The 25,592-nt window shown below is 41.8% G+C and overlaps 1 protein-coding gene and 1 long non-coding RNA gene across 10 annotated transcripts in view; one reads left to right on the top strand and one right to left on the bottom strand.

The window, feature by feature from the left end:
- Positions 1 to 25,592, bottom strand: part of kif26ba (kinesin family member 26Ba) — a 72,492-nt gene that overhangs the window by 3,872 nt on the left and 43,028 nt on the right. For 2 of the 9 annotated variants that reach the window (XM_077562847.1, XM_077562856.1), the window contains exons 6-27: positions 17,323 to 17,538; positions 16,783 to 16,876; positions 15,029 to 15,174; positions 13,996 to 14,112; positions 13,136 to 13,322; positions 12,833 to 13,022; positions 11,165 to 11,336; positions 9,873 to 10,190; positions 9,625 to 9,804; positions 9,355 to 9,487; positions 9,011 to 9,233; positions 8,682 to 8,783; positions 8,431 to 8,558; positions 8,022 to 8,201; positions 7,689 to 7,948; positions 6,854 to 7,412; positions 5,776 to 6,650; positions 5,471 to 5,703; positions 5,252 to 5,401; positions 4,846 to 5,072; positions 2,534 to 2,793; positions 1,913 to 2,063 (exon numbers count right to left, since the gene is read on the bottom strand). In XM_077562847.1, the coding sequence (XP_077418973.1) occupies positions 1,913 to 2,063; positions 2,534 to 2,793; positions 4,846 to 5,072; positions 5,252 to 5,401; positions 5,471 to 5,703; positions 5,776 to 6,650; positions 6,854 to 7,412; positions 7,689 to 7,948; positions 8,022 to 8,201; positions 8,431 to 8,558; positions 8,682 to 8,783; positions 9,011 to 9,233; positions 9,355 to 9,487; positions 9,625 to 9,804; positions 9,873 to 10,190; positions 11,165 to 11,336; positions 12,833 to 13,022; positions 13,136 to 13,322; positions 13,996 to 14,112; positions 15,029 to 15,174; positions 16,783 to 16,876; positions 17,323 to 17,538 (5,101 nt within the window). The remainder of the gene's footprint in view (positions 1 to 1,912; positions 2,064 to 2,533; positions 2,794 to 4,845; positions 5,073 to 5,251; positions 5,402 to 5,470; positions 5,704 to 5,775; positions 6,651 to 6,853; positions 7,413 to 7,688; positions 7,949 to 8,021; positions 8,202 to 8,430; positions 8,559 to 8,681; positions 8,784 to 9,010; positions 9,234 to 9,354; positions 9,488 to 9,624; positions 9,805 to 9,872; positions 10,191 to 11,164; positions 11,337 to 12,832; positions 13,023 to 13,135; positions 13,323 to 13,995; positions 14,113 to 15,028; positions 15,175 to 16,782; positions 16,877 to 17,322; positions 17,539 to 25,592) is intronic. The other 7 variants (XM_077562855.1, XM_077562852.1, XM_077562853.1 and 4 more) reach the window with 7 other exon arrangements.
- The window catches only part of LOC144050019 (uncharacterized), a 51,556-nt gene continuing 42,645 nt past the window's right edge, over positions 16,682 to 25,592 (top strand). Inside the window, exons 1-2 of the long non-coding RNA XR_013293762.1 lie at positions 16,682 to 17,568; positions 18,252 to 18,315. This is a non-coding gene — a long non-coding RNA (uncharacterized LOC144050019). The remainder of the gene's footprint in view (positions 17,569 to 18,251; positions 18,316 to 25,592) is intronic.

Here is a 25,592-nt window from a genome sequence, read left to right as displayed (position 1 = left end):
GTAGCTTGTTCAAACATGATTTCAAATGTGCGTGTTATATACTGTACTGTCAGTCGATTACAATTTGTAATCATAAATCGTGATTCGTAATTAATCTCAAGATTTCCAAAGTTAACGTAATGAATTGCTTATTTTTATCTGTTCATAAATGAATAATAAATTATAAATTTTTTTTCAAGTTTTTCATACTGTTGTTAATTAAAATAAGTGTCACAATACAACCTTATCACGACAGCCTTGCATGTTACATCAAATGACCAAACAGAAATAGAGCCACTAACTGCCACTAGTTGGCATTAGCATTTCATGTTGAACGTTGGTGACAGAACAGAGCAATTTCTTTTCACTTTAAGAGTGAATTAATTGGAAAATAAAGTAACTTGTGGACTCCTGCCTATTTTGTTCATTGTAAATTACACCTTGTCCCCAGTCTCCACAAATCTATATAAAATGAATGCTTCAGACATCATTGTAATGCCTTTTAATGCCATTTGAGGCTTTAATTTTCGCAAAATCCATTCAATGCTTTTTAATGACCCATGGAAACCCTGTAAAAAGTAGTTAAGTAAATAAAATTAAAAAAAAACATTAACAATGTCCCAATAGTAAAAATTTGAGCTGAAATTATACTTTGAACTCAAATTTGTACTATTGGGACATTGACCAAAATCTTCGGAAAAATGCTCCGTTTATGTCGCATAAACCTCAGCTGAGTGACATTTTTCGGACGTATTTATTGCTAAACATTAGGGGCTCTACATGATGTAACTGTGTACAAGGGAGGGGTTTCATTTGTTCTTTTCCTTTAAATCTGGCGTGACAGCCACACAGTTCTTGACATGATGGAAGCAGAAATTGTTCCAGAAGGGACGAACGTCATTGGTCCAGCAGCTTGTTGATGTGATGTCGAGTGACTCAGACTCCTTTAACAGATAAGTCCAAAATGTCACTTAGTGTTTAATTGCGTTGCGATCCAATGAGTGTCAGATCGTTTGCAAGATTTTCATGCACAGCAACGCCATCAGCGATCTTCAATGAGTGTTTCATCACCGGATTAAGTGCTACTTTGTATTGATTTGCGGTGACTCTCATTTTTTGCACCACTTCATCTTTGTAATGAGGCTTTTATGCACTTTAACCCGGCTGTAATGTCTCCCTTATGTGATTGCACTGAGAATCTTCTGGCTCAGTCCCATCACATTCTTGTTCCCCTCCTCGTTCATCCGAGTGAAAAGCAGCACACGCCGTTTGTGAGCCCTGACGTTGTTGCCCTCACGATGAACCCTCGAGTCATATAGAGCCGCATTCAACACACTTCTCTGCCCATGGCATCCAATCAAGCTTCTCCGTTGCTATTGCGTTGGCTATCTTAGGATGCTGACCTATCATGATGATTAAGTCCATCATCACAATTTAAGTGATTTTAGAGGCAGCATTGACTTACTGTAGGGTCTGTTCTTTATGTGACACATACTACTCATGAGGTATGTTGACAGGAATGCAATCCAATACAGTGCTTTTGAAAGGTGATGTGTTGTACATGAAGCTTAAAGTGTATTTAAAAAAAAACATTTTTTTTCAAATCATGTTAAATGCGAACCACCATTCAAAGTGCCTCTGATTAACCCCACCCACAGGGTTTGGACAGCCTGTCAGCCCATGTGATCAAATTTGTTTATTTGCTGTGATGTATTCAAAGTGAGCAATGTCACTCTTCGACAGCATGTCCCCCATGGCACGACGAAGCATATCGTCTCATTGCCATGGAGACAGCCTCGGCAGGCCAAATCAAAAACACAGGGCACAAGAGATAGAACGGGGAGGAGATAAGCATCCGGCAGCATCAGTTCCAGGTCGAGAGACCAGCTGACCAATTCCATGGTTAGATTTTATACTGGTAATTTCCACTTACATTCGGCGGTCCATGTTTGAGGCTCCAGCATCAGGTGTTGTTTGGTCTGTTCCAGCTCTTTCTTCAAGCACTGGTATTTGGCTCGCACCTCGCTGATGCGCTGCTGACGGTGCTCCAGCAGTCGAAGCTTGCCGCTGACAAACACCGAAACCTGACACACACACAGTCACAAAGTGAGCACACAAGCTTCTCCAGTACTCACACACTTTCATACACACTTCACAGACTTGTCTCTATGAGATCTGCTGGCTACTGGGAGGAGCCTAACGGGAGCAGCTGACGTGTGATTCTCTGAAGGAGCCGACAGCTGACTCTTATTTCATACTTTGCTTTCTGTAAAACAACACTGTGCCATCATTTCAACAAAAATCATATTCTTCTTGGGGCTGCTATGTTACCTCAGGGCCTGGACGGATTTCTAAAAAAGTTTGGCGGGACAACTTAACACCATTTGGCTGCCGATTGAAGCTTAACTGAAGATGGTTGATCCACTAGCACAATGACCCAAAGGATAGAAATAAATCTTCAGCTGAATGTCTTCACCAGAAGAAAATATGCCACCTGGAATAGTCCAGTCAGTCCTGACATCACCTGGTCTGGTTCTGACCTCCTTTATCTCACCTTGGTCCCCACCTTGTCCCTCCTCTTCTGCAGGCGCTCGACATCATCGATCTCATACACCTTGATCTCGAAGGCCTCCGGCGTAACTCCCGGACCTCGTAGGTTTGTGGAGCCGGGCGGCCCCAGTGGTCCGTCCACCCAGCATGCACCTGGGCTGGAGGAAGAGGAAGAGGAGGATGTGGCAGCCTGTTTGATGGAGCGGTGAGGAGATTTAGAGGAGTCCAAGGTCAGTGCCGGAATCAGATGACGACGCTGGAGACCTAAAAATGTTTGAATTGAAAAGCAGTATTAAAATATAGATATAGAGTGAGCGTGACACTGTGGCTGACATGTGCTGATTATGTAAAGTTTATTCATTTAATATAAGTTTGTTTTTGTTTTGTTTTTTAGATGCAGTCTTATTGTGGCACAGAAAGGTCAACGAGACATTCGTATTTCATTATGTTGTAAGAAGCAGCGACGCCGACAGAATTAGGCTTCTCGGCTAAAAAAAGGTTACACAGTGGAGGGGACATGGGAAAAAATGTCATGACAGGTAAATCCAATTAAAGTGAACTCCTGGTGGAGAGGTGGTGAACATTCCCTTGCTCATGCTCACATTCCCTCTCTACTAAAGCTCACTTTACTTTCTTGACAGTGAGTATGCTTTCAAATATGCCAGCGCATCCAGTCGTGACGCCGCCTGGCAGGAGGTGATTCTGCCCTCCAGCATCACGCAGAAAAGGTTATTCCAATTTAAATCAATAATCAGGCGCACACTGCGCTGAGCTGCCTGTGTCGAAGCTGATTCGATGCACATATCCAGTGTCAAGCTCAAGTAGTGGCGTGTGATTTGGCAGCCATATTAAGGCTCCTCCGTAATGTGCTCGTGAATGTAGATTCATTATAGCCAGCAGCAGCAGTTCCCCTCTACCATTTCACACATGGTTAGTCGAGGTCACCTTTCCTACCTGACTCCTTGTGCAAGCACATTCACTCACTACACAGCACGCACGCACACACACACACGTCTCTTTATTTCTACTTTCACCGCTTTTTGACGCCCCGAAGACAACACTTTGTCACTATGTGGACTTTTACAGCTTCCAATCGATCGTTTGAAATACTGGTCGGAAGCTCAGTTCTTTGTGCAGCTTGAAACGCTGAGTGAGCATGTTGGCCTTGCACATGCAAAATAGTAAGATATTAAAATGCTAAATTTGACAGGTTATAATATATCTACTGATTATACAAAATAGTTGGACTTTAACAAGTAAATTGAAGAATTATTGCGAGATGAAGAATAGTCAGCTGTGTTCCAATGATGAATGTAGAAGAGCTTTGTAATTAATAATGTACTGTACATGGCAGGGGTGGGCGAACTGCATATACATACGGCCCGCTTCACTCTCTTTAATCAGGCCCACTAAGCATTTTTAATTAATTAAGACTACTGTAAATTTGTTTTATAAATGTTTTTTGGTCTTAATGTTTTTTACTAAATAATTGCTAAATGAATTACAATTATATCTATTACAAATAACAAAACAAAATGTAATGTAATGTAAATGTAAAAAAAACACATTTTTAATTTGTAACACTTTTTTTTTGACATATGATACACATACATTTAAATTTTATGTATTTATTTATATTTATAATTTATTTATTTATTATTAATGCGCTGGTGCATAATGATAAATAAATAAAGCCCATCTTGGCAGTGTACACCTTTGTCGTTACTTCACTGTTAGCCTCTGACACCGCCCGAGCACAAAGGTAATTTGCAAACATCGACACTGGACCAGAGAGACAAAGCCTCCCAGGTTAGCTTAGCGCAAGCTAGCTAATACGACAACACGAATGGATGAACTTTCTCAAAAGCAGAAAAAAAGCCTCGGCTCTCTTTGACCAGGGTACGACAAGGGATCCTGGAAGTTAAAGTTATTTTAAATTAATAAGAAAAACCTTTCGATGGTCGATGTCGCTGCGCATACAGTGTCCACATGTCCACTTAGACATATTTAAAAAAATAAAATAAAAAAGTAAATATGACGCTCAGTACTTTGGATAACAGATGGTTTTACCATTATGATCAAGTTGAACTCTTTTTTTGGGACTTTGATAAATTTATGGCATAAAGCCCTGCATGCAATAGTAAGCCACCAGTCCCGCCGCAATTGTCCATTCAAGTAAGCATGAATGTCATTAAAAACGTAATAAGGGGTAGTATTAACTGGAGGGGTGCTTGAAAATTGCGCACTGGGAATGTGTGTGTTTTTTTTTTTTTTTTTTTTTGCACAATCCTGCTAACAAGCAGTCAAACACCTCACCTCCTAAGTGTCCAGTGTTGCCCCTGTTCTTCTTGTTGCTCTTTGAGCTGCGTCTGGAGGAGGTGGTGGCCGAGCTGTGCTCACTGAGCGAGTCTTGAGCAGAGGAAGTACTTCCTGTGTTCTCACTGCTGTCTCTTAGCATGCTCTCGTAGCCGCTGCTGCCTCCGCTGTGGTAGAACAAGGCCGTCTTCCCCATGGCCGGAGGCAGTTCGCCACTCAATACGCTGCTGTTAGATGCCAAAATAAGATAAAAATGGGCCCCACCAATGAGAGACCTTGCAAGAAAAGCCTTCATACGTTAGTTGGATTAAAGCATTTTACTGAAGAAGCTGGATTAAGATGAAACATCCAAGAAGAAGTTCAATTATCAATGATTGACAGTCTAGGTAGACAGCTGTTTAAATACCTGTTGTCGCTGGCATGTCCACTGCTGCATCGATGTGGTTTTCGCGGAGCCGTAATCTTGCTGTAGGGAGAGGGAAGGCTTTGGACAGCTGCTGCTCTTTCCTCCCCTGGACCTCCAGCAACACCTCCTCCTACCAGTGCCCCTCCACTACTACGTAATAAAACATTTTCGTATCACTAACTCACGAAGAAAATCATCAATAGGTTAAAATTCACCAACCTTGCCCCTCCAATCCCTTTCTCCTCTGCTGGATCCGCACCTCCTCCCTGGGCATGATTCCTGGAACGTGAACCGCCACTTCCTTGGAGAAGCTCTGAGATGCGGCCATTGACAGCCCGCAGGGGCATCTTGGCAGCTAAACTTCCCCCTCGACTGCGGCTCAGAGACTGCGTAGACCAGGATGCAGGAGAGGGTCCCTGCTGCTGCACAGGGCCCTGCATGGTGGTTTGCGGCTGTGGAAGCAGATACGAGATACAAGGATTAAGGCACGGTATTGATGCAGCCTTGATACAAATTAATCATACCTTTCCATTAGGGGGAAGGCTTGAGCTTCTACTGGAAGCTTGGCTCAGAGACTTGGTAGAAAAGCTGAGAGTCTTGGTGCTGGAGGAAGACAGACTCCTGGCTTTGGGACTGCTGGTCATCAGCAGCTTACTGACAGCTGAGATCTTGGACTGACCGCTTGATTTGGCAGGCGACTGCGGCGCACTGTTCGTACCAGGACTACCTCCACTGCCGTTACCGGCACGAGTGAGGCTGCGGCCTGTACGAGGTATGGTGCCGTCACCCTTTGATCCTCCCCCTCGGAGGCTCTCAGCCCTTTCCAGGGAGAAGCAGTCATAGTGATGCGAGCCATTGTGGGCTCGGCCAAGGGAGTTAGTTCTGCTTGCAAGTTGCTCAAGCTTAGCACTAAAGAGTCTACTACTGTCTATACTGGAGCCACGTTGTCTGGTGCCACATGTATCATCTGTAGAGCTGCCCAACATCGAGACCTCATGGATGGGCTGATGTAGTGGACTTGCTGCCCTGTTGCGTAGGTCAAGACTGGACTTACGTACAGGTGGCAAAGGCGGGATCCCTCCCTTCCTGTGGGAGAAAAAGCCTTGTTTTCCAGTCGATCCCCGGCGGTCAAGTGTGGCACGGGGACTGCAGGGAGTTGAAGAGGTGGCACCAATATGCTTGTACTCCGTTGTGTTGTCTAATCCGTCTTGGCGGTTCAGACGATGCCAGGCACGAGGGAGACTGGCGGTTCGATGGATTTCCGGGTTGTAGTTATCAGCCAAGCATTCTCCTTGGGCAACACCAGTGACCATCTCACAACCATCCACCACTCTCTTGAAGGAGTCTGGAGATGACACCACTTCACCGCCTGAACTAGAGCCTCCATGATCTTCAACTGCTGACAAAAGAATGGGAAATCAGTTATCCAAATTGTAATCAACATTCCACAGTTACCTCCAACAAGGTCGAACTGAAATACGAAACAGGCTATTTCTTAGAGGATGTCTAGTCCTGCTAACTAATCAACCAGCCAATAAAGATTAAGGAATACAAAATGTATAATTTCACATTTGGTGTGGCAAAAAAAAAAAATTATCTCACCATCCCTGCAGAAATTCTCATGGTTCCCATTGCCAGTTACTGGCCTGACTTCCTCATTAGACCTCGCATCTTCCAGACCACGCATTAGCCAAGGGTCCTCAAAGCTCATCTCACTGGAAATAGAAGCTAACTGCTGTGTGTTGAATTTTGTTGGTGAGGAGCAGATAGTAGGTTTGTTAGCTACACAGGGAGGAGCCTTAAAAGTAGAGAGGTTTCCAAAGGCTGTCAAAGACTGGATGCTCGTTTTAGCCATAGATGGAGGCATTTTTCGCAACCTGACCTTGGTTGGCGTTCCCTTCTCCCCTTTGTTCTCCAACAGCGCTCCCTCCACACCCACTTTAAAACCTCCACTGCTTCCATCGTCTCCTGACACATCCAATCCTAAGGAAATTTGGTTGGGTTCAGCCAAGGCTTCCCCTTGATGACTTTGGGACTGGCTGAAGCTGTGAAGTGAGTGATCACCCTCACTGCAGCCACTCAGATCACTCATCCAGGAGGAGAAAGGGGTAATCACCGAGGCTATCGTATCCCCCTCCATGCGCAGCTTGGCCATGGCCACCTGTAGAAGAAATTGACACGGATGAAGAAATGCTAGCAGGATCATTTCATCCCTGATGTGTCATGGATTTGGTAGGACCTTCATTTTGGAACACAAATACGTGTTGGTCAAACTTAGATGTGTGTTTGGCCAATATATATAGCAGTTTGTGGCCCAGTATTCGGATGAGACAGTCACATGCCCAAATTAGGTAGAAGTTCTGGCACCGCCTCTATATTTGTTTCACTAGGTTTTCATTAGGTGTGCTTTTGTGATCGCAGAGTCAACCACACCAACCTCTGCCATGGCAACAACTTCTGTAACCCCAGAGCTTGTTGCAATCACATGGTAGTGCTCCGCATCTCCATCCTCAACGGGGCTTGTGAGGACTCCACTTGGGTGGGCGTCCACAGAGCAGCAGTCACTATTGAAGCTGATAATGCTTGGCGGGCGACAGGTTAGACGCTGAGTCATCATGAGAGCTGTGTCATCAAGTGCCTCTTCTTCTCCTGCAGCCTCTGTGTATGCTGATAGATCATCACACAGCATGTGATGTCCTGAAGTGATAAAATGTGTCATTTCAGACCTCGAAACCCTTCAGTTGTAGAAGCAGAGAGGCATTTCACTCACCATCCCGGTGTGTATCCAAGGGTATCGGAGGGACGTCATCATCGCAGAGTGTTTCTGCAGAGCCCAAGCTGGCAGACAGTGATGGAGTTGGATCTTTGACTTGTGGACTCATCCCAACAGGGGATGTTCTGGACAGTGGGCACTCGGTGGAGGAACGACCGCTGTCTGCAGCCAGACTGTCTGCATTGCAGAAAACATATTGATGGAATGTATTTACTATAGCTATGCAATTGACTGGCTAATAATCATGTGGCAATTTTCTTGACTTGTGGCAAGAGGCAGCGTCCACCCTTGACTGGTCAGCAGCCAGAAAGACTCTGACCATTTGGATTTATAAATGTACATTTTCTACCATTAAAGCTAACGGTTTGTTATAAAAAAATAAATCAGAAGATGCGTAAAGACATACTGTCTGAGGTCAAAGCTTCTGGTGCTTGTCCATCCTGAGCCAAAGTATGAGAAGACGGTGGGGATGTTGCAGGTATCACTCCTTTCTGAGTGTACACTTTACACCGCTGAGACGGTGAGGATGGAGGCCTGTGGATACACAGAAGTTTGACTTCATTTTTGTTTATATAAGCTCACATGCAAATACTCCTTTGCATCATGGAACACTGAATACAAGATGTGCTTCACTTCATTATAGATATTGAACTTCACCTGTATTCTGAGGTTTTTGTCAGGCTGGCGATGCCAAGACGAGGGGAGCCAAGTGGCCGTGTCTTCCCCTCAGTGTTAACTCCCATGGCCAGACTCTCACGACTGTCCAGATAAGAAGATATCATTTTTTTAAATGACAAAATACCTTCAGAAATTTGGGATCAATTACAAAAGTTTATCAGTTATTAGTTTACATAATCAAAATGATCATATCCATTGTTGGTTGCCACTGTAGCTATATTTTAGTTTGTTATTGTGGTTTTAGTTTGAACGGCATACTGTGACTGCTTCATGGGAAGTGTTAATGTGATAACTCAATCTGGTCCCACCTGTCCTGCTGGTGAGAGGACTTGGCCCTGTGCAGAGGGTTGGAGGTGTTGCTTCCTGCAACATTCCTACTCCCAGACATGAGGGTGGACCCGCAGCTCTGTGCCAGACTGTGGATCATAGTCTGAGCCAGCTCCGCCTCCTCCACCACCTCCTTGATATCTTGCAGCTGCTCATCATTGGTCTTTCTCCTCGAAGTTTCTGTTGAGGAGGAAGAGAGTTGGACTGCACTTCCTGTTACTTTGATCGTGTTGATCATATTGTTGGTTGTAGATTGTTTGCAGACGGAGAGAAAAAAACGACTCCAATGACACTAGTATATATTATTTTATTGCAAGTAATTCACCTTTTTTGGCCTCTGTATCCAACGGAGCAGCAGATGCATTGTCAGCAGGAGCAACTGAGCCCTCAGAAGGTAAACATGGATCTTTGGATTCTTGTTTACAGACTGGAACCTCCTCAAAGGGAAACTTTGCCACCTGAGAAGAACAAATGACAAAACATTTGTTAGTTTGACACTGATCTTGGTCGTGTTATAGACACGTTGCAGTTCTAAAATAAAGTAAATCCTCAATAAGGCTTATAAATCTCCAAAGCGTCTGTGTCATATGTTCACCTCCTCACTGCCATCAATGCAGTCCAGTCTCTCCTGCAGCTCAGCAAAGGTGTTACATTTTAGGCACTCGGCCCCCTCCTCAGGCACGGGGGCCAATTGCTGTCCTAGTATCGTCTGAGAGGACTGTGCTTGAGATGGACCACCTTGCTGGTCTTGACTCTCGGGCCCAGGCTGTACCTGCTGAAGTAGAACTTGAGGAATAAATCTCCTTATCGTTTATGCTGGATCATGACCGCAATGTCACTTACCTTCTGGACCGCCTGACTTTGTAGCGTCTCTGATTTTGCTCGCAGCAGGGCGGGAATTATCGGCACAATCTCCGGCGGACCTTCGTTGTCTGTCAGCTCTCGATCTGACACGGCGGCCCCGTTGGGACCCACGTAGATGACGGTGTCACATGACTGCTCGCTGCTGGAGTATTGCTCGTCCTGGTCGCTGGACAGGCGCAGTAGCGGGAGGTCCGAGTTGGGGTCACCGCGGTGATGGAAAGGCCGCAGATGAGTGGGCCGACGCATGCGACCCTCTTCGCAGGAGCTCTCGCCTCCAGAGGAGCTGGAGGTGTACTGCTGAGGACAGATGACAGGCACACAGAAAATGCTATTTTTCTACAAGGTGTTATTTTCAATTCGCACTTCCCAGGAGAGTGACAAAAAAAGAATGAAGTATTTTATTTCTGACAATCTTCAACAAAGAAAATGATAAAAATATCTCATCACTGTTGCAGCATTATCGCTCATTTGATCATCCCAATTTAAGAACAGAGAATGTTTCTTATTCTGATGACGGCAATTGTCTTTTGTGTTTATTTTTGGACAAAAGAAGAATTTTGCAATTTTGTTCTTTTATTGAGTAACTAAAACTTTTGGGAAAAGGGAGCACAGTGTTATATTATGTTAATAATAACTAAATGAATACATTTAAAAAATTCATCCACACCAAGGGCCCTATTTTCGTGCACAGCCCAAGTCTAGCGCAAAGTGCAGTCTAACGTTGCGCATGGGTGGAGTTTTCTTTCTTAACGTATTTTCATATACAGGTGCAGGTAGAAAAGTTTTGTGTCATTACATCATGGCCAATGAAAGCAGATCCATTCATTCCCTTTTAAATTCAGCGCAGCAGAGGTGCACATGCATAACTGTGGGCCCAAGGGAGTGTTTTCATAAATATAATAAAGTCAATGATAATGTGCTCTATTTGATTGATTTGATTTTTACACCGATTTAGAGGGTTTGGTGCACGCTGTTGTCATACTTATGAATGAAATACGACGTCATTCACTACACATATCAGCAGAACTCAGAATGGCTGCCTGCGATTCGATCAATTTCACCAAAATTGCGTTACACCACCTGCACCACAACTTAGACCTGGTTTCACCTGTCTAGTCAAGTCGAAGATGGCTTCCCTGACCCACAGAGCAAAAGAAGCACAATGCTCTGTCATAACATGCTTTTTTCACCACCTTCTGGATGTGTTGCACTACTCCAGCTAAGTTCTATTTGAAATGTAATGAACGAAGCAAATATTTTTATTGACTCACCACGGTAACCTTAGTTTTTTTCTTCTTCATGCGTAGGACGCGGGATGCGATCTGGATGGTGGAGAGGCTTTCGGAAAAATCCACCGGCGAGGCCGAGATGTTAGCAATCATGGTGGTGCGGCAGTTCATGTTGCCTAGCGACTCCCTCAGCAACATGGTCAGCTTGCTGTCCCTTGTGATACACGCAGGTGATAGCACACGGTATGGGCTAGATACGTTGATGATGTCGTTCAAAGAGTTATTAATAGTGTCGGTCACAATTTAAGCCTCCAAGCATTTTTTAATAGCAGATTATGCTAAGAGCTGAGAGGGAGAACAGATTAGAGAGGCAAACTTAATGCTAATCATTCTGTTCTATATATGGATTAGTACAAGTAAGCATAAAGGTTTTAAGAGAAGCACTGTGGATATTTTGCAGACTAATATTAGAAGTTTATCTTTCTCTTTAAAAGATTAAACTTGTAGACTGGAGACTGAAAGTACAGAGGGTTTTAAGGGAAATGTAGATGTGTATGTATACAAGACGTGCGCCTTGATTATAGATCTGCTGCTGCTATCTCCTTTAAAAAAACACACGTCTTTCGGGCATATCTCTTGAAAACACATTTGCATTCAAATACATTAGTCTTGACCTCTTCTCTTTACTCTTCTCTCTTACTGCCCCAGGGTTCAACTACTCCTCCCTCACCCTCCCTCAGGGCGTAAAGTAACTAAATTCGTAAGCCTTCGTTTAAGTGCAGGAGATTTATTTCACCTTTAATATGCAGTGAGCGTCGCTATTCAATGTATAGTATGTGGCTTCCAGTCAAACGTGGCCAAAGCCTCACCAAACACATTCAATAATGGCTTGCTATCAAGTAATCCTACATTATAACCCTGAAGTGACATGCTCTCACTTGAGTCTTGTGGAGTCTAAATCCCCTCCCAATCCCACTTTAGCTTGAGCCACCAAAGTAAAAAATCCAGCTTCAATGAGCTCGTTTTACCATGTAAATGTAAGTGCTGGTGATTTAATTAACCCAGCGTGGCGCACACAGCCGCGTAGCCTCAAGAAGAAGGCAGGAAGGAAGGTAGAACAAGGACACAGAATTAAGGGAATGGTGGATACGAGAGAGAGATTTGCATAGTGTAAACCGCTAATGCATACTGAACAATGTTTGCTTTTTTTGCTCTTTTACCGTTTGTCCTCAGCCTTTTGTTGGCCTCTCTTCAACTATTTATCTTTCTAGCTCCTTGTAGCGCTCATCATTAAACCACACTGATGAATATGCAACAGCAGGTGTTGTTTCTGACAGTGACTCCTTAAAACCTTGAGGGGAAAAAAACCTGCCAGTTTGCTTTCTTCCATTCCGGCTCTCTAAAATCTTACTCTCCCGTTAACCTCGTGCACTGAAATAACTAAATATTTCAGTCCTACAGTACATTAAAACCTTTTTTCATTTTTTTGTTGAAAATATGTTCATGGCCAACATCCAATATATGCCTTGCATTAGGGCTGATAACCAGTTTAGGGTGTACCCTATGGGAGAAATGATGCACTTCTCTTGCCTCAAAGAAGCTAAAAGGGACTTTTGTAGCATGGTTTAATTTTACGTTTCTACACATTAAACCATCTTATCACATCTTCCTGCCTGCTCTCATATCCTGGACTTCCACACTGAAGCTTACTTGTATGGGATGTGTTTGCTCCCGTTGACCAAGGCCAGGATCACGTTGCCGAGGGCTGACAGGGAAAGGCACAGAGGCGCCGAGCCGGGCGAAGAATTCTCCCTGCCTTTCCCGCCCGTTCCGTCTCCGAGGACGCCAGCATCGCAGCTGCCCAGGTCCAGCAGATGGAGACGACTGCGACCTCCCGACACTTGAAAGGTACCGTAGTCAAAAGTGGACGAAGAGTTTAGGAGATGAGCAAACGTTTAAAAACTAGTCCAAAAAGTTTTAGAATCCTTTTTGATTGGTGTAATGAGAACTTACTTCCTCCCTTGCCTGTCTTCTCCATGCGGTATTGGTAAATGTGCAATGTAAACAGCATGTGGGAGTTCCTGTGGTCTTCTTCAGTGGTGTCGGGACGTTGGCTGCTGTGGCGAGCCGCAATTGCCGCATCTAGGAACCAGGCTGCCTTCTCTGGTGTCGGCGCACGCAGTTCAGACTGGTTCTGGAGCTGCGGTGAGGATGGGAAGAGAGGAATGATGTTTTTTCCAGTTTCATACTGTGCCCCCCCCCTTCTTTTTTTTTTTTAAAGGAACAGAGATTGAGCCTTTTTTTTTGTTTCTTGGATGGGTTGTGACTGTGATGGCAAATTCCTTGTGTGTTTTCCATACTTGATTCTGATTTAAGAAGACAGCCAGCCAGACAAGAAGGGAGGGTAACGTATTGAAGTTTAGATGCATGCGCTTGTATGATTGGCATATTCAATTATCACCTTTCTTGTGTGCGTGCGTGTGTGTGTGTGTGTGCTTTACTGCAAGGGTATCATTACTGATGAGATTATGTCAGATTAGTGGGGGGATTACACAAATGTGCTTGTATCACACCCCCTAATCCCATAACCATATAACATCAGGGACACACACACTTTCATTCGTACTATTTCCCTGCAAGAAATTATCACAATAATTGTAATAAAAAGTATTATATAATTAATATAATCTCCCCATGCTTGAGTGGGTTTTTCTCCTGCTTCTGCTCACAGTTCAACAAACATGCTTTGTTAGGTTCATCGAAGACTCGAAATTGTCCAATAGGTGTGAATGTGATTGTGAATGGCTGTCTACATGTGCTCCGTGATTGGCTGATTCTCACACACGCTCATGCATGCACACAGGTGCATGTACCTGCATGCCACAGATGGGGTCCTCACACAGGTAGACTCCAGGTGACTGTCCATCCTGCAAGCTGCCAGTGGCCACCTCAGAAAGTAAGTCCTTTAGGTTCTCCTCTTTGCCCCAAACCTTTTAAAGCACACCCATAGGAACAAACAGTAAAGCTATGTCCAGTATCGTATCATTGACTTAGCATACCATACCACCCACTTTATTTAGGCACTTAAAACAAGCAGTGCAGGTACCAAACACCATGACTTTAGTTGTGTTATTATTGAAATTTAAAAAGCTTAAAGCTATTTTCCAGGCATGTAAATAAAAGTTTTGACTTTTTGAGTTAGGATTGTTTTGCTACAAAAGCAGGTAGATTTGACTGTCATTTGCATAACATTGGAAGGAGATGATACGTTTTCTAAAAATAGATCTTAGGGAGAACAAGTACAGCATATAAAATATAAAATTGGTCCAAGAATTTAGCCTTAAGGCACTCCACAATGGAGCGACGCCTTGGAGGATACAGCGACTTGATTCTTGCAATGGCTTTTTTTCCCTTTTTTTTTTTTAATCATAAAGAATGAATTAACACTTTCACTGTCTGACTAAAGGCAGTTTTAGGTCTGTTTACGCCCCACTGTTTTTAGCTGAAAACTACTCAAATTGGGATAGTTTGGGTTGTTTGTTTGCATATTTTGAGAACCTAAAAATGCCAACACTTGAAAAATGTCTTTCAACATGTAGGTTTTTAAAGCTTTTTTATGATTTTCATGTCAAAACTGAAAACAGTCGTCTGTGAAAATAAATGGCACATACATTAAATTCTAAAAAATAGTCAGCGTGCAACTGTGCATGTTTGTAGTGCTTGTCATAATAATGTCTAGCAAAACCCAAAGGAAGAACTTGTCTTTTTATGACAAGCAGAAGCCCAGATTTGCTTTTCCTTCCCTGTAAACACACCGCAGTGTGTCCAGTGCCACCATTTATCTACTGTGACCCTGCAGCTGGTACACCAAATAGCGGGCCAATATGGAGTGGCGCAACCACTTACCTCAACTGCGGACACACGGACAGAGAAGCGCGCCCCTGTTTTCTCCCTCCTCTCATTGATGAGCTTAAAGAGCCAGGAGATGGCACAGGGGATGATACCTAGCGTCTGCAGGGAGTCATGGCGGCCAATCATGGTGTAAGATTTGCCTGGTTCAGATAGACAGACAGACAGACAGACAGACAGTGAGTGAAATTCAATATGAATGAATTGTGTTTTTCCCCTTGGGCACACACGACAGACACATCTGCTGTGTCGGGAAATCGGAATCCACACAAAAAATGTGTGACACCCCACTTGAAGTCTTATAAGGACATAAACAGCCAGTCATGTGAAACGTGTGTGATTTGTTCTGCAACACAATGGAGGATCAAGGACTTGTCGGCAGCAATCTTTTCTCTTTCCGCATATACCGCAATATGATGAAAAAAATTATATGATTGATTTTGTATGAATAGGTAAGGTTTTATTAATCATTTTTAAAAGAGAAATTTGGTGCAGATTCTCAATTCTCGAACAATAATAATTATATATATTACGACCAGACATAAAAATTAAGTTCTTGCACGTGTGTGTCAAGTCACTAATATTGATACTAAATTGATTGGCCATCTGCAGTCTCTAACCTTCACGAGTGTTACACTGGTAAGCGTGTGTTGAAAAAAAGTGAGACAGTATACATGATGTGCATGTAACATCTAGATTTGAATATTCATTAACTGCTGTCTGTAGTTTAACACATTCATCCCAGCTTTGAAAAAAAGGGGGCCTTGACGGTTGCTATAGTGATAAGCTTAACTATGTAGGCTTCAAGTAAACGTATAGTATGTATTTATTTTTGTTTTTAAATCACATACTGGAAAATGTTGCATGGAATAATTGGAATAATTCACTGAAATGTAACACAAAGGGCCATAGAAAAAGGGGGGAACGACATTTAGGAGAGGTTACTTGAGAAAAGCCCATTTCTGTTATATGATATAATTTCCTATGTTTTCATTTAAAACTGCGTTGGAATTGATAGGAAACAGAATTTTTTATTTATGAAATGTCATGAACATTACACATTTTTAGCATGTCTCAAGGTTTGTAGAGTTTATTGTTGCATTTTTTTTGTTTTCATTTTTTTGACACAGAGCCCATGATAAAGGGCTCAGTGTGTTACTTTCCCTATTTTAATTAGTGAAAAAGTTAATGTCCTTGTAATGCAGCCTCATTACTATGGATGGCCGTAGGGGGACTACATCAGCGCTCATCTGTTGTTACGGCCGTTCGAACTGGGGAGGTCGGCACGGCGCGATATCACCTCGTAGAACAGTAATATTGATTGAAACAACAACGCCAACTGCTGTTTGATGGATTCGAGCACGATATAAAACGGCTCACTTATCATTTATCAAATACAATTGAGCAGTGACAAGCATAAGCCCGTCTGAACACAGCGGGGGGGTTGACCCAAGGTTGTCCATCATGCATATTTATATTCCAGAACATTGGTGTCGAGTTTTAGAAGCAATGTCCTATGAGGTTATAGGCTTTAATTGCGAACATGCATGTTGGTTGTAACATCCTTTAGTCTTGTAGTGAGAGGTCCCAACCCATTTAAGATTGCCTTCAGGAAGATTAGAAAGACAGAAACGGAGCAGGCCCAGAATGACACACTAATCCTCTTCCTTCTCGTGTTGATCGATGAGGGCCAGCAACGAGGCACACACTCTATTTTGTCAAGCACATGTGTGTGCGTGTGAGCGTCTTACCCAGCTTGGAGTGTCCAAAACAGAAGACACATCCATCTGCTCCATTCACGACTGACTGAATCACCTCGGCAACCGTTCCCGCGCACACTTCCGCCTAGCAACAGGTAAGGCAGGGCAGTCATGAAGAACCAATTAGAGCTGAGGTCACGAGACTGTCAAAACCTGATGTAGGGTTAGCATTTAACATGCTCGTGTTGCTACATTAAAAAAAAAAAGAGAACTGGAGAGAAAGAGCCAGAGAAACAGACTGATACAGACATACAGTCGATAGATGCGGTAGATACAGTACATAGATACTGTAGTGTGCGTAGATACATACAGTAGATAAATAAAGATACGGTAGATAGATATGGTACGTAAATACGGTACATAGATATGGTAGGTAGATCAAAAAGATACGGTACATAGATTCGAGATAGGTAAAATAAGATAGATAATACAATAATAGATAGATAGATAGATAGATAGATAGATAGATAGATAGATAGATAGATAATGGGTGTAAGGTTAAGATCCTGATTACTGGGCCCACCCACTTACCTGCGACGAATCAGGAGGGAAGGCGGCGTCGAAGGTAAACATCTTAGGAGGGACGTGGCTGGAACCCGCTCTCTTCTGAGAGGCGACGCTTGGCGTCTGATTGGCTGACGGTTCCATGATGGTGATCTGTTTTTTCCTTGGGTCCACCTTTAGGAAAGAACTGGACTCTGCCGCATCCGACTGAGACGCCGGACACACACGCACCATCACTTTCACCTGAGGGCCAGCAAGAAGAAACATATTTAGGTATTAATGATGGAAAACTATGCTGGGGATACTTTCATTTTCCACTAGTAGGTACACCTGCACAATTTTACAAAATACAAATTCCTGCCTTTACCAAAACCTAGAAATTATGAAGACAAATTATGAAGCTACTCACAAACAATTGACTGCTATAAACTGCTATAAATCCAATATATCCTGTAATTCTCCTTTATTATTCTCCCTTTCTAGCCCCCACCCCCAAACCACCATTCCCCACCTATCTTTACTTAACGCCAAAAATCCACTTAAAGCAATTATTCCATTCCACCCACTCGCATCAGAAAGTGTTAGCAGCTTCAATTTAAGCGGATGTCAGCTGCCATTGTTTGTTTTGATAGCTGAGGGCGCAACGCACTTCGTCATCACTTTGGATTGCTCGAGACATTCCACAGTCTTAAAAAGTTTTTATAATTCATGTGTAAATGTGTTTGCTTCATCTTCAAAAATACTCGAAGACGACAAACGAGACACTATGTAGTGAATGTAGTGGTCGACTTGCAATATTGATGCATTGGCGACGTCCTCTGTTATTATATGAAATATTCAATATCGATAAGCAGCTCGACATTTGTGATGGCATTGCCTATGATTTTGAATGACGTGCATTTTTATGATTATTTGTTAAAAGAAACATGAATATCAATGTTGTCTTTTGCTTAAAGAGGGTTGAGAACACCACTGAATCCGAATGTCAGAAGATGGAACATCCAAAGCTACGATCATACTGTGAGTTTCTATTTTAAGTCACGTTATATGAATTCAAATGAATTATTTAATTTTATTTTTTATGTTATTTAATTAGTTAAAATTAGATAAATGTATCATTTATTATTAAAAAAAATACATCATAAATTTAAACTGCTTTTATTCATTTTAAGTGGAATAAAATAGCCCAAAAAATCAAGGATGTGTGGACGTAGTTAAATTTTCCTGAGACAGATTCAACAGCATCGACGCTCCATTTTGCCTCAACGGCTTCAAGACGTGATTAATCAACAATCATTTCCACACAATTGTTAGAATGCCTAATGATCAATTAATCAATCATTATGCCATTGGCTACTGTCTATGAATATAAAACAACTTTTTATGAATTTTTAACGCATAATTTCACAACCGAGGGATAAAAACAATAAGGGAGCCGAACAAGGTCACGCTTGACTGAGCAACCCCATCTTAAATGACAACTAGGTTATGAAGTGTAACAGCATAAAAGCCTCTCTGGTTCCTGGTAACTAATATAAAAATATATTATATATCCCGCGTTGTAGAAAGGGAGATATAAAATCCAAAGAGGTCTTAGCACACAGCGTGTTGCTGTTTATGTGCACATTCATCTCTCGCTCTCTCACTCACATCTAATAACATATTAACAGGCTTTCCTTTGGTTGCATCATTAAATGACCATGGGCCATTTAAGAGAGCTGGTTCAATCAACTGTGTGTGTGTGTGTGTGCACACGCACGTGTGTGTTTGGAGTCTCTCTCACATGAAAATAATTATCAATTTTAAAATGATGCTTCACACCTGTGAAAGGATAAATATGCAACCTTGGTGACCCGGGTGAACTGAGCAGTGGCTCAGTGCCAGGTCAACACTTTGCATGTCTCACACACACACACAGACGCACTCCAGCACACACTTGGATTCCACATGCCCTCTCGTGACCCCAATAAAAGAGCCCATCACATCAGTGAGAGCCTGGGGGAAGGATTTTACTGTTGCACGCTTTACAAGGCGTAACTCATAAAATCTTCCCTCCTCTTGAGAGCCTTCTCTTGTCTGAGAGTGAGTGAGTAAATAAGTGGCGTGTACAGTCCACCATGCCACAGTGTGTCAGTTCATTCACGTAGTGGGATAAATTGTCCTTCACAAGAGAGGGGCAAACGTGAATGTGGATTATTAAAGATCCACTCACCAGCCACAAAATTAGGTACACCTGCATAATCGATTGAAATCCAATACAAACGCTGTATTGAAAATTCTGCCTTTTTTTTTTTAAATTAAAAAGATTAAAATTAAAAAAAAAAAGATTAAAATTAAAAAAAATTAAAAAAGGAGAGCAATGATGACCTGTCAAATCGGTAAAATTACAATACTGAGCTCTCCAGGAAAAAAAAAAAAAGAAGAAGAAAATTCTGCCTTTACTCAGATAATGAGAAATGCATGCACAGCCAGTATTCCACCAGGCATTTGTGTTTAATTAAGAGAGACATATTGTGCAATTTTTCACTACCTGAAACAGTTCCCAGGTGTCTTTACATACTTTTGTCACAATACCCCAAGAATGTAAAAATTACAATCCACTCATCACCCACTTTAAACATCTAATTTTAGGGTGGTGGGGGCAGTCCTGTAACATGCAAATGAACTACTGTTCACCCTGTTCCTCTGCTACGGGGTGTGCCAAAAATGGTACAACTTTGCCATACTATAACGACTACTGAGCATGGGAGAGGCATAGCATACAAAGGATACACTGACTTGTTAGTTTTGAACGTTGTCATGTTGGATTTCTTTTTGCATGTTGGCAGGTAAGTAAAGTTCATACAGATTTTTCTGACTGTGCTGGCTATGCTTGTCACTGATCCATTCCTGATCATCTCTGCAACCAACAACATGTCAGCTCTGCTTATAATTCAAAAAAAAAATTGTAAATAAGGAAAATGACAGATTTTTGCTGAGGTAGATGCAGAGTCATGTGTGTAGAATCTTTCGTTTTGGACATCACAGTACGGACAAAATTTTGACATATACGGCTCACAAAAAGGGTTCATTGTGTATTTTCCCATTTGATGGCTGGGCAGACATGCCAGACAACCAAATATGAGAGCCCTTTAAGTTTGGCAGAGATGTCAGATCTGCTGTGCATCGAGCAACTTCTGCCGCTTGATCTTTTGTCAAAACGGTAAAGAATAGCTTCATGGAAACCCAAATCCAGCAAGCGTATGTATACCAGCAGATTTATCCTTCTTCGGAGTATTTGCACAGACATAACATCAATAAACACAGCAAATAAAACTGTGTGGTGTGGGGACAGACGATTACGAATCCGTCACATCCCCTGGTATCCCATAACAATCAACCTAATTGGTGACAAGAGCGCCAAATGGACCTGAGACCATGTTTAAACCTGAGTTAGGCTAAGTTGCGTTAGCGTGTGTGCTTTGAAACCGACGCTATTCTCAAAGGATCCTTGGCCTACTTGCACACTGGTATGGATCAATATGTGAAGCCAAGCACCACAGCCAATTTCATGCACACACACTTTGTTGATGAGAGCACAAAGCTAATGGACTCTTTGTTGTGGTTACTGGAAAAAAAAGAAGAAAAAAGCAAGCTGGTGAGATAATACTAATATCCCCTCACACATCCCTTCCTTCATCCCTCCATCCTTCCCATGTGTCATCTCTCTCACAGCACTCTCAACTAATGGGTTTCCCAGTTATCCATTTGCTAGCCATGTCCATGCACACGCTGAATAGGCGAAATAACTAAATTCAAATTGCTGCCTGTGCATTATTGGATATAACATTTGACACATGCAACATGGTTAGAATCATGGCGACGTTGACTTTTTTCGAGGGATGTCAAAATTGCGTTAATTTTTAGTTAAAGTTTCTTTAACATCACTTTAAAAAAATATATATATATATATTTTTTTTTTTAATTAAAAATAAAAATTACGCACGATTAATGGCCGTCCTTTACTTGGAAAGCCTGTACTGGGAGAATTCCAGTCGCAACGCAGCAGACGCATCCATGTCAAAATTTAGCAGTAATAAATTTAATAATAAGGCATATATTTGTGGAGGCTGGGGTCAAGTTGTATTTTACAATTGTAAAAATGTGCATAATTTCATAAGTTACTTCATGTTAAAGATTAGATAGCTCTTCATATGAAAAGAAAAATGCACTGAGCTGTCACCAGCGTCTTACAAATGCAACTATGCCATCTAGTGGCAGATAAATGACCTCAACACAAATCAATATCACACTGTTTTTTTTCCACTTTTATGTTAACAAGAGTATGAAAACTTAGAAAAATATATTTCATTGTACATTTAGAACAGATATAAAACTTGCAATTAATCGTGAGTTAACTATTGAAGTCGTGATTAATTACGATTACAAATTTTAATCGCCAGACACCCCTACTTTATTTCATAACAATAACTTTTGTCAAGTGAATATAAAATAAAATACAAATATGTCACATTTCTACTTATGCTACTTTTGTATAAAATATAAAGAAAATATTTTATAAATATCACTAAATTCTGATGAGTGCAGGTTCATGATATACCAATGAGCAATCTCGATTGGAACAGCGTTGGATACATTCAAGTTACATGCTATATACACTCTACAATCTAGAAACCACAGTACATTCACAAATTTTGAACATCAACATGTTCAAAATTTCTCTGCGACAAGAAAAACGGTTCGAGAGTATAAAGAGTTTCACCACCAAATAACACAAGTATCAGACTTACAGTCTGTGTAGGTGTGCGTGCGTGTGTGTCAATAATATGCTCCACCTCTGCCAGCACTGAGCACATTAATATTTCATCTACAAGGTGGAATACAGCAGTCTCATAACAGAACCACTCATTCATTTAAAGGCATGAGAGCACACACAGAGAACATGCACACACACACACACGCACATTTGCTGCCTGAGAGGGATCACCACTGCTATTAAAAATTGATTAGCTGTCATAGTATCATTTTCCCCCCAAGGTCAAGTCTCAAGCCGTGTGTGCATGCAAAATGTGGAGTGCATAGATGAGATGGATCTAAAAAAAAAATAAAAAAATCTGCCTCTGTCCTTCAGTCATTGAAAACATTGAGAAATGGAGATGAGCATGGATTAAAGGATGACCAGGAGAGAGCTCCAGGATAAAAATAAAGCAGTTTAACCCTTCAGCTTTTTTTCCATCCTCTCCCCTAATTCCCCTTCTAGTATCATTGACTTTTGGATTTGGATTTCCCATGGACCAGCTTTAATCTTGGCCTTTAATCATACCAAATAACAGGCTGATATGAATATTCAAACTCATTAAGATGTTGTAACATTCTGTCCAAGGCGTCATTAACTCATTCACTGCCATTGACGGCTATAGACGTCAAAAATTCATTTGAACTACTTCTATTAGTTGAACTCTTTTTTTGTTTTCATTTTTGTTAACAAGAGTATGAAAACCTAGAAGAAAATTACTGTACATTTAGAACAGATATAAAATTGTGATTAATCGTGAGTTAACTATTGAAGTCATGCCTGACGCCCCTAATTTTTAATAATCTTTTCTTAAAAAAAAATAATATTATTATACTTTTATAAAGGTAATAATACTCATATTCTGCAAATATTTTGACCCTCTCATATGGCTAAATCTAACGTATTCGAAAAAAAAAGCTTTCAGTTTGACACAGTTGCACCACTGCATCCATCATTTTCTTTACAGAATTGCTTTTGAAGAGCAGGATGGATGGATGGAAAAGCTAAATCCATCCATTTTTATCCATCTCAGGAGGCGGCCATTTTGCCACTTACTGTCAACCTGAAAATGACATTTGACCAATCATGGCTCATCTGTTTTCTGAAGCTGAGCCATGATTGGTTGTAACATGTTACCTAAGCCTTAAGCAACTGTTATGTCATTTTCAGTCGACAGCAAGTGGAAAAATGTCCGTCCCCCTGAAATGGATAAAAACAGGTGGATTTTGCTGTTTTACTCATATTACACGAACACAATAATATTAAAAATGTCATATTTAGACTAGTGGGTGAACATACAAGATAAAACAGTTTTGGGTTTACTTCCCCTTTAAGAAAATACAGACATAGTTGCGTGTTGAATTTATTTCCCAAATCATCATATTTTCACAAATCACTTTACTAAATGTTCATTTTGTATAGCTTAATTTCCTTGACTGATACACGTGCTCCTCAATGAGAGGCTCGCAGCTGTTTGATTTAATTACGGTGACGTTGAGGAGGCACCTGCGACCTCTAGGACATCACGGAGCGTAACAATACCACAAGGGAAGGCGAGATACACACGCCAGTCAGGAACATCCTCCCAGGGATTGGGATTAATTTGACATCTCTGGACGGAAGCAGGCTTCAGCTCCTTGTAAAACACAGGCGTGTGCGCGCACACACATGACCAGCGCAGGCTGATTTCCCCCGGCTTGAACTGTGACGTCTCAATCTGTTTTCTGCCATATTAACATCAGGCCTGTAAATGTATCTCGCAGCTTTCCGTTGGGGGATTTGCTGCTCATTGGACATCTTTCATTGTACAATGTAATCGTATAAAATGTGGCGCTGCAAGGTGCGGGGTTGGGGGGGGGGGGGTGCATGTGTGCAAATGCCATTGCAGCAGGGGATGTCGACCCCCACTGCTGGTGACATTTTTCTTGGAGAAATGTCACCTCGGTCATTTTCGTCCCCGCGCTTGTGCGTGCGCACGTGTGTATTTGATTAGCTCTCGGCGCGATCTGATTGATTTTGTATAACACGAGCTTGTTATGTTGGAAAATAGCAGGATATTCGCTACAATTTCCATCCCACATCACAGCAGCGAGGTCTTATCTAGAGCACACGGCTTATGCAGGAAATTTGAGAATAACCACAAGCAAGCAGACATTGACTTATAAATAAGCGGGCTGATTTAGTGGATGCGTTTTGATCAAAGTCAGGGTTGATTGAGCTCAACAGCCTAAAAAAAAAAAGCAGGTAAGACACCAACAGATGCGACTGAACCGTCGCGCTGTGTGCGCGGTTGTGCAATTAGTTTCCATGCTGCAATTTCAAATTTGAAATGAAGGTCAACGTCATCGCGACGTCACAGATTTAACAAAAAAGTCAGCACGTGACCCTTTCGCAACAAGAATGACTTTGAGCCACATCGCAACAGTAAAGTCAATGCAGCCTGCATATTGTGTTTTTAACTCTTTTATAATACTTAAGTATAATTTCATATGTACTTGTGGCTATAAAGCCAAGTGTATATTTTATATATATTATATAATATATATTTTTTAAAATCCACTTTTTCCAAATTTGACATCTTTTGTCTTTTTTTATCAGGGGATCCATATGTAAATCTCTTTTAGCACATCCTATTTTGCCCCCCTCCCCCATATACTCTGTTTTCCATCCCCAAAACATGCTTCTTAAGCTAACTGAAAACTCTAAATTGTCCATCAATGTTGTTTGTCTATATGTGCCCAGTGATTGGCTGGCGACCAGTCCAGGGTGTACCTAGCCTCTCGCACAGAAACAGCAGGGATGGGCTCAAGAATGATCTAATTAGGAAAAGTGGTAGAGAAAATAGATGGATGAATGGATGGATTTTTTGTGAAAACTAGAAAGATGCAACAAGCAGAGCCAGTTTGGTTCAATTAAGATGCTACAAAGCAGACTGTGCCAGTGCGCGCGCGCGCGTGCGTGCGTGCGTGCGTGTCTTCCTGATAACCGAGGAGACATCTGTCACTTCCATATGGAGATAAACTCAAATGGAGACTCGAAAGTGAGCATTAATTGGTTGCACAAAAAAATGGATTTGACATTTAAAATGTCACTTTCAAGCCAAATTGTTCTTACAGGATGAAAGGTGACCAAACTAAAATGACCTACAGTAACCCACACAGTTACTGTAATCTGCAGGGGAGGGGCTTTTTGAGATTCGTTTTTTTTACTTCTAAGTAAAGTGAGATGCTGATTATTGGTCCTGCACCTGTGGAAATTAGAGCGACTACCTCTGTAGGAACTTTATATCTCGTCTTAAGATTTATTTCTACGCTAACAAAACTAGAATGCAACTAGTCTCCTTCGGGCCTCACCACCTGACAGCGGAAGTTTGGCCTGTTTTGTTCCCATTTCTCCACCCTGAATGTCTCTTTGTCACAATAGACAACGTCTTTTTTTTTTACGTCGGTTTTAGCGCACATTCATTTTGTCATGCCAACCCACACTCACACACGTGGATGAA

The sequence above is a fragment of the Vanacampus margaritifer genome, chromosome 4 (assembly GCF_051991255.1).
Source record: "Vanacampus margaritifer isolate UIUO_Vmar chromosome 4, RoL_Vmar_1.0, whole genome shotgun sequence".
NCBI classification, from domain to species: domain Eukaryota; kingdom Metazoa; phylum Chordata; class Actinopteri; order Syngnathiformes; family Syngnathidae; genus Vanacampus; species Vanacampus margaritifer.
The sequence above is the reverse complement of the archived record's forward strand: the minus strand, read 5'-3'. Positions and strand labels throughout refer to the sequence as shown.